We start from the raw sequence: 7,154 nt of genomic DNA on the forward strand, positions 1-7,154 counted from the left end.
TACAACTTTTTAAAGCACATTTCATAACTTACCAGTGTGTAAGTAAATAACTAAAATTTTATTCAAAAACATTTCTGTTAGCTGAGTATTTATATATATCTTTAAAACGTTATTGTGTAAATCAAATACAACCACTTCCATAACAACAGAATTCCTTCCAAATCCTCACAACTCCTTTTGCGCATTTCCATAGAGGCTTTAAGCAATAATCGCTTCCTGACAGCCTTCATTGCAGGTTTGAATTACTTGATTTCTCATCTTGATGTTCCTTTCTTGCATCTGACTGTCGTTCTAACGTTTCATCTTTCTCGGTGTTGTTTGCTTCGTTGTTGCATCAGTAGCTGGATTGATTTGTGTTGTTTTAGATCAGCGATTCCCAACCTGTGGTACGCGAGTGGATAGTTGGTGGTACGCAAAAAATAATTAGTAATGGCTGACATAAAAAATTAATAAAAAATCAGACGAAAATGCCATAACTAGGAGAAATAAATAGGGGTATTTTCTATTAAAATCAATAATTTTTCAAAAAAATTGCCAACTGCGCATTTCATTTTTTAAAGAAATAATTGTTTTAAATTTATTTCTTAAAAAAATTGTTAAAAAAATACTTCTTTAAATGTCTTTGTTTTCAATTTCGAGAAAGATGAAGACAAGAAATGAGTTTCATCACCTTTTATTAAAAAACAAATTGAAGTTCAAATATATCTCATTTTTATGAGAATAAAATCAAACTTTTTTTTTAAATCTTAAATTGAATTTTGGGAAATATACGCGGTAAAATTTAGAATGCAAAAAGAATAAAAAATTCTCGAAATACAATAATTTGTACGAAGTGGTACAATTTATACTACCAGGTGGTATGCGAGCCAAAAAAAGGTTGGGAAACGCTGTTTTAGATAAATGTCTTACCACGGATGCTTGTACACTTTTCAGTTTCACGTTTACTTTTGAGTATTTTGAAATCAAAGCAATCTGATGGACGGCCTTCGTCAAAACTTTTTTAAACGCCTTCGAAAGACATATTGATATATGTAAGAGAATCCAAATTTTGAGGACATGTCTATTTGCGTGGTTTCCGTCCATTCGATTGACTTTGATAGTGGTTTCAGATGAAGATCGTCTCAACACAAACTTCGGAAGAAACGGAACAAAAGCTGCGGCGGATGTAACGCGAAACTAATGCACACATGGTACACTGTTGACTTAATATGCATCTTGCTACGAACCAATTTAATACGTCTGCATTTCAATCTAACTCTAAAGGATGCCATAGTTTACTAAACCAATAATACGAGTCAGTTTCAAAGAATTACTACCTTCTATTACACATTACACCAAAGGTAACCTATTCCACAAAAGCATTCATCATTATTTGTTCAATTTTTGTTGAGTGTTGAAACATTACATATAAAAATAAAACACTTCTAAAGGACCAATTTTAAAGTTTATTCATGTAAACACGACTTGTTTTGAGAACACCTGTAGTTCTCAAAACTAGTCGTGTTTACGTGAAGAAACTTTATTTATTTTTTCGGCGTTCACTTTGTGGTAAGACATGATGAAATTGTAAAAGAAAAACACTTGTTTTTTACCATGTAAGTTTATTTTATTATAATGACTAGTTTCGCGAGCTATGCTTCCATCTTATATGCAACATTTGGTTTATATTTAGACCTTAAGATGGAGCATGGCTTTCGAAACTAGTCGTTTTAATAAAAATAAACTCAAGTTGTAAAAAAAAAAGTTTTTCTTTTACAATTTCATAAAGAAACTGGTCAAGTGTTTTATTTTTATGTTTAAATCATCACGTTAATGCCAAATTAAAATACTAAATCAGTGTTCACACAGTGTCTCAAAACGCTTTTTATATGTTTTGAATAATTCATTTATGTACACATTTTTCAGTGTCCAAATATTTGTTCACAAATTTTGTGAGTTATTTTTGTTAACATCTCAACATACATGTAGATGAATAAAAATGTAAGTGTCTGGGTCTTACAGCCTTAGGACTTATGACCTGTCATAGGCTGCTTTAAAAGATCACTTAATATACGTGTAACATTCACCATTTTTCCCTTGTATGTATATATTTTCACTTGTATAATAAACCAACCATCGAAAAAAGGTGCCAAAAGTATGAAGTTCATATCGCTCACTCCTTTCAACAACGTCATCTATCAAAAATCGTCAATTTTCAGTTGAGCATGTTTTCGGAATGACCAGAAAATGTATTATATCCTAGCAAAAACAGCATATTTTTAACTTAATATTTACCCGCTACATGGCAGAAAGTGTTGTTTTTGCATTTTGAAGAAAAGGTTTTGTTTAACGTTTTTTTTTTAAATATACTAGATATTTTTCAAATGGAGAAAAAACATTCAGGTTTTACCTAAAAAGATCTGTTGTACAGTAAAAAATTCAATTAGTGGCTTGATATTTATTTTTAATACATTTTATTATATTTTCAAACTTTAAAAACGATCTCCTGAAAAGTTTTTTATATATGACGTTGTTGAAAGGAGTGAGTGATATGTATGAAGGTATCAATTGAAGAAAAATACAACATACAATTCAGTAGTATGGTTGTCAGTCATGTGAAAAGAATGGTGAATGTTACACGTGTAAAATTAATCAATTAAACCAGTTTATGACAGCTCGCAAGCCCTTCAAATGCCCTTACATTTATATTCTCCTTCATCCTTGTTAAGATATCAGTATTTGTATTTATTACCTTCAATGATTTTGTGAAATTGTAAAACTCAAAAGTCTAAATTAATTTTATGACGCAATTTAATACATTTTGTTAATATAATACTTCACTAACAAATATTTCACTTTATACTATATTTATTTTCTCATTACTTTAAAAGAAAAGATGATGTGTTCTGTGGAACTGACTGATTGAAAAATGCTTTCCTTTTTAGAAATATTTTTTTCTTTTAAAAAAGATAATTGCGGAATGATCCTTGCTTCTCATATTTCATGTTTTGTTTTTATTTGAATCTTCCTCGTCTGTTTGTAAATAAAACTGTAGCAAATTTTATTCGACCTAGGCTTTGAATCCATCAAATCAAACGCGGTTGTTAACTTCCCCACAGGGTTAGGCAGAGAGAATAGAACGCTACACTAATTTGTCTTTGCAAACAATCTTCGCCCCTTCCACATTCATGCATCTCCTTATACATACCCGCCGATTATTCCGACTCCTGACCTGACCACTTTTAAGTATTGGAAATACATTTTTTCTTGGTTTCCTCTGCTTCTTTTACCAAACAAAATATGATTTTTTTAATTATTTTTTTTTAAATTATTTTTTTTTTGGATTTTATACTGTTTTTTTCAATAGCTAGTGAAATTGAATGGATTGTATTAAGCCTGCGTACTAAAAAGATGTGATGTTTTTTACTAGGTATGGGTAGAAACTAATAATTAGACTCCATACATATTTTTGGTGACACATTCCTGCACGTTAAACACAATTATTTTGTTTTATTTTTGTAATTGTTTGGTTGGCATGAATGTTTATAATTTATTCTAACATTATCTTCATTAACGACTCTGTCACTCTTCTCCTAAAACATTGAAGAAAAATTAATTTGTTGAAGTGAAACTTTTTATGCTGCGATTTAAAATCGATTTTCATAAGACTCCCGATTCTTACCGAGAGTGAAATTTCAAGGAAGCTTCACGTTTATTAGGCGCATTTCGTTACACGAGAGAGAAGAAAGATATAATATCTCAACAATAGCAACAACAAAAATACGGTTTTCAACTAAAGTTTTACTTAGCAAATACCACTATTTCTTAAAATCCACTGTGACACGTGTTCGATGCATTCCGCATCATTTTCAAACACCGTGTTTGCAAATACGGTGTTTGAAAATGATGCGGAATGCAACGAAACACGTGTCACAGTAGATTTTAAGAAATAGTGGTATTTACTAAGTAAAACTTCAATTAAAAATGGATAGATTTTACCGCAAAGCGACTGCCGAATCAATTTATGAAAAAATACGATATTCGACATTGATGTTTAATGCTTCGAATAGATATTAATATCGAGATTAATCAAGTTATAGTTCAAATAAAATAGGTTGATATTCATATATTTCCACAAAATGGTTGCCAAATCCACTGATGTTTTTTACTTCATATTTTCATATGTGCTGAGATATTTATATCAGTTTACCAATACATTAATATCATCAAAATATTCATACGAAAAAATCTTTCAGTCATTTTATCTCATGTTTTAAGAACCGCGTGATAGAAGTATTTGCTATCCATTATTTTAGCAAATTTTTTTCTTATGTTTTTTTTTATTAAAATAAAAATTATTAATTAATTACAGGTGAGTAAGTATTTTACTTTTTCGATATTATAACCGTAGCATTTTTTTAGAACATGGTTTATGTGAGACTGGTAGATGAAAGAAAAGTGTTTCATTTCCATTACACTAATCGTTGCACAAACAAAAATACAAACTTTGTTTTAACATTTGAAACATATTTACATTTTTATTTCAAACTCCATATCTCTTTACATTTTTACGTGATATACAATACATACAAATATTATATTCAAGAAATACTTAACATGTCCTATAATTCAACATTTCACACATATACGGTTTGTAATCCATCATTGTTATAATGGTTTGTTTATTGATTTGGCATTTAATTTGTAGAACTCCATTTTAATTTATGTATTAATTTTAAATCAAACACAGATTTTTTGAGTCTACTAAGTTGTATTTTATTAACAAAAACACATAAAAGACATTCGTTTGATAATGCCCTAACAAGGCGAAACAATTGTCACAATATAATTTTTTATGTATTTTTGTTAATAAAATACAACTTAGTAGACTCAAAAAATCTGTGTTTGATTTAATATTAATACATAAATATAATGGTTTGTAGTCAATTAATTAGGTTTATACTGTGCTGGAAGTCCTGGAACTCACTTCATTTCAAGCTTTTTACTAAAAAAATAAATTCAAATTTTCATTTAATTTAATAAAATTTAAAGCAACCTTTTCTATCATGATGAATTATATTTGTGTGTGTGTTTGTATTATTTGTATTATAAGTGTGTCTGATGTCATGATTTTTTGGTGTTTAGTGACGATGAGCATGATCCCAGGCGTGGGTCTCACCGCCAACCTGAGCTCCAACGGCTACGAGATGAACTCCGCCCTAGCCATGATGAAGGCCACCCAGTGCTTCGAAAACCTGGCCTTCACCAGCCGGCCCCAGGATTCCGAGGCCAACCTCATCAGCAAAGGCCTCATGGAGAAGAACGTGACGGAGAAGGGATTCCTCGAGAAAGTGGAGAAGCCCAGCGCCGACAAGGGATTCTTGGAAAAGAACATCAGAGATTCGTGTACCGTGTTCGTTCAGGAAACAATGCCGTTGAAGGAGAGTGATGCCCTCAATCCATCCGAAGACATTCGCTGCAGCGATCAGGGCAAAGATGAACTGCAAGCCTTGGTTTTGTCGTAATAAATGACTTTTGAACACAATTCCAGTGATAACTCTTTTCATTTCGGACCAAACGAGTGAGATAATTTAGTGTTTTAAGAATCATCGCAAATGTGTAATTTTTAGGAAAAGATTGATGGACCACATTGAAATTAAAAATAGCATTTCTATATATATAAACATATATATGTATATACATATATATATATATATATATATATATATATATATATATATATATATATATATATATATATATATATATATATATATATATATATATATATATATATATATATGTATGTATATATGTATATATATATTTATATATATATATATATATATATATATATATATATATATATATATATATATATATATATATATATATATATATATATATATATATATATATATATATATACGTATATACTTAAATCAAATTGATATCATTTGATCGAAAATTGTTAATAAAAAGTGATACAAATATTTTACGTTAAAATGGCTTTTAGATCTAAAAGCAATATAATAAAAATACGTTTAGTTAAGGTTCGGTCTTAAAATAATAATAATTTTGACACGAATAAAATAATACCTTTGTTAGCTTTTGACATTTTCACAATTTTAACATACGTAAGGAGTAATAGTTTATTAGAACTTGAAATTGTTATTTATTGCAGAAAAATATATAGGAAATAATTTATGATGACTAAGCACAACAGTGATAATATAAGTATGTTCTTTATAATATTGCATATATGAACCATAGAATTATGTCTAATTAATATAGCAATAAGATACATTTCTAATACAATAACTTTAAAAAAATAATTAATTTGAATTGTTTTTTTTTGGACCGAAATGCCCAGAATATATCCAATTTTAAGAAATAAATAAAATAAAAATATATAAATTACGCATAAATAAAAATAAATTCTTTTTAAAAATCTTTAAAATATTTTTTTCGTACTGAAAAAGATCAAAGCCTTTCTGAACAGTTCATTACTTATTTTAATGCTTTGTGTGCATATTTTTATTAATGCTGTGCTCACCTAACCTAACTTATCTAATATTCTTATTTTATACCACGTTATATTAAACAGTTATGCTTATAATCTTAAAATATTAGATAATAGTAAAATCTTCTAGTAAAAATGTTTTTAAACTTGTTACTCAAAGAAGAATTCTATCCAATTTTTTACTGAATCAGTGGTGGAACCAGTGCTTGAAATGTATAAATCTACAAATGTATAAAAATATAGCAATGTATAAAACATGTATTTTTTGCGAATTTTACTTAAATGCAGGGGCAGGCAGAGAGAATATAACACCACATCACTATTTTCACGCATTATTCGCACCTTCCACACATTCATGCATCTCCTCAAACATACCCGCCGATTATTCCGACTCTTGCTTTGAAAAATTTTAAAGTATTACAAATACTTGATCATGCCAACTTTTCCTCAGTCTTCCTCTATTTCTTTCTCCATCTACGTTTGCCTCATTTTTTTATCGTTATTTCCTCACTCCTTCGTTCCACACGTGAAAACCATCTCAAAAAAACATATTATTTAATTGTCTATAATTCAACTTATCCCAGCCTTGATTTTTTTCCATGGTTGATTTAATTCAATTTTCTAATAGAAAACACATTTTTATAAACTTAAT

At 28.9% G+C, this 7,154-nt stretch overlaps 1 protein-coding gene across 1 annotated transcript; it reads left to right on the forward strand.

Moving 5' to 3' along the window:
- Positions 1-5,628, forward strand: LOC148309263 (uncharacterized). The gene is made up of 2 exons (XM_088260407.1): positions 1-235; positions 5,125-5,628. The coding sequence occupies exon 2, from the start codon at positions 5,130-5,132 to the stop codon at positions 5,502-5,504; it is 375 nt and encodes a 124-aa protein (XP_088116533.1). The 5' UTR covers positions 1-235; positions 5,125-5,129; the 3' UTR covers positions 5,505-5,628.
- Positions 5,629-7,154: the final 1,526 nt, after the last annotated feature.

Source organism: Brachycentrus maculatus, unplaced genomic scaffold (assembly GCF_059751285.1).
Source record: "Brachycentrus maculatus isolate JH-2025_06_01 unplaced genomic scaffold, ASM5975128v1 h1tg000134l, whole genome shotgun sequence".
Classification (NCBI taxonomy): Eukaryota; Metazoa; Arthropoda; class Insecta; order Trichoptera; family Brachycentridae; genus Brachycentrus; species Brachycentrus maculatus.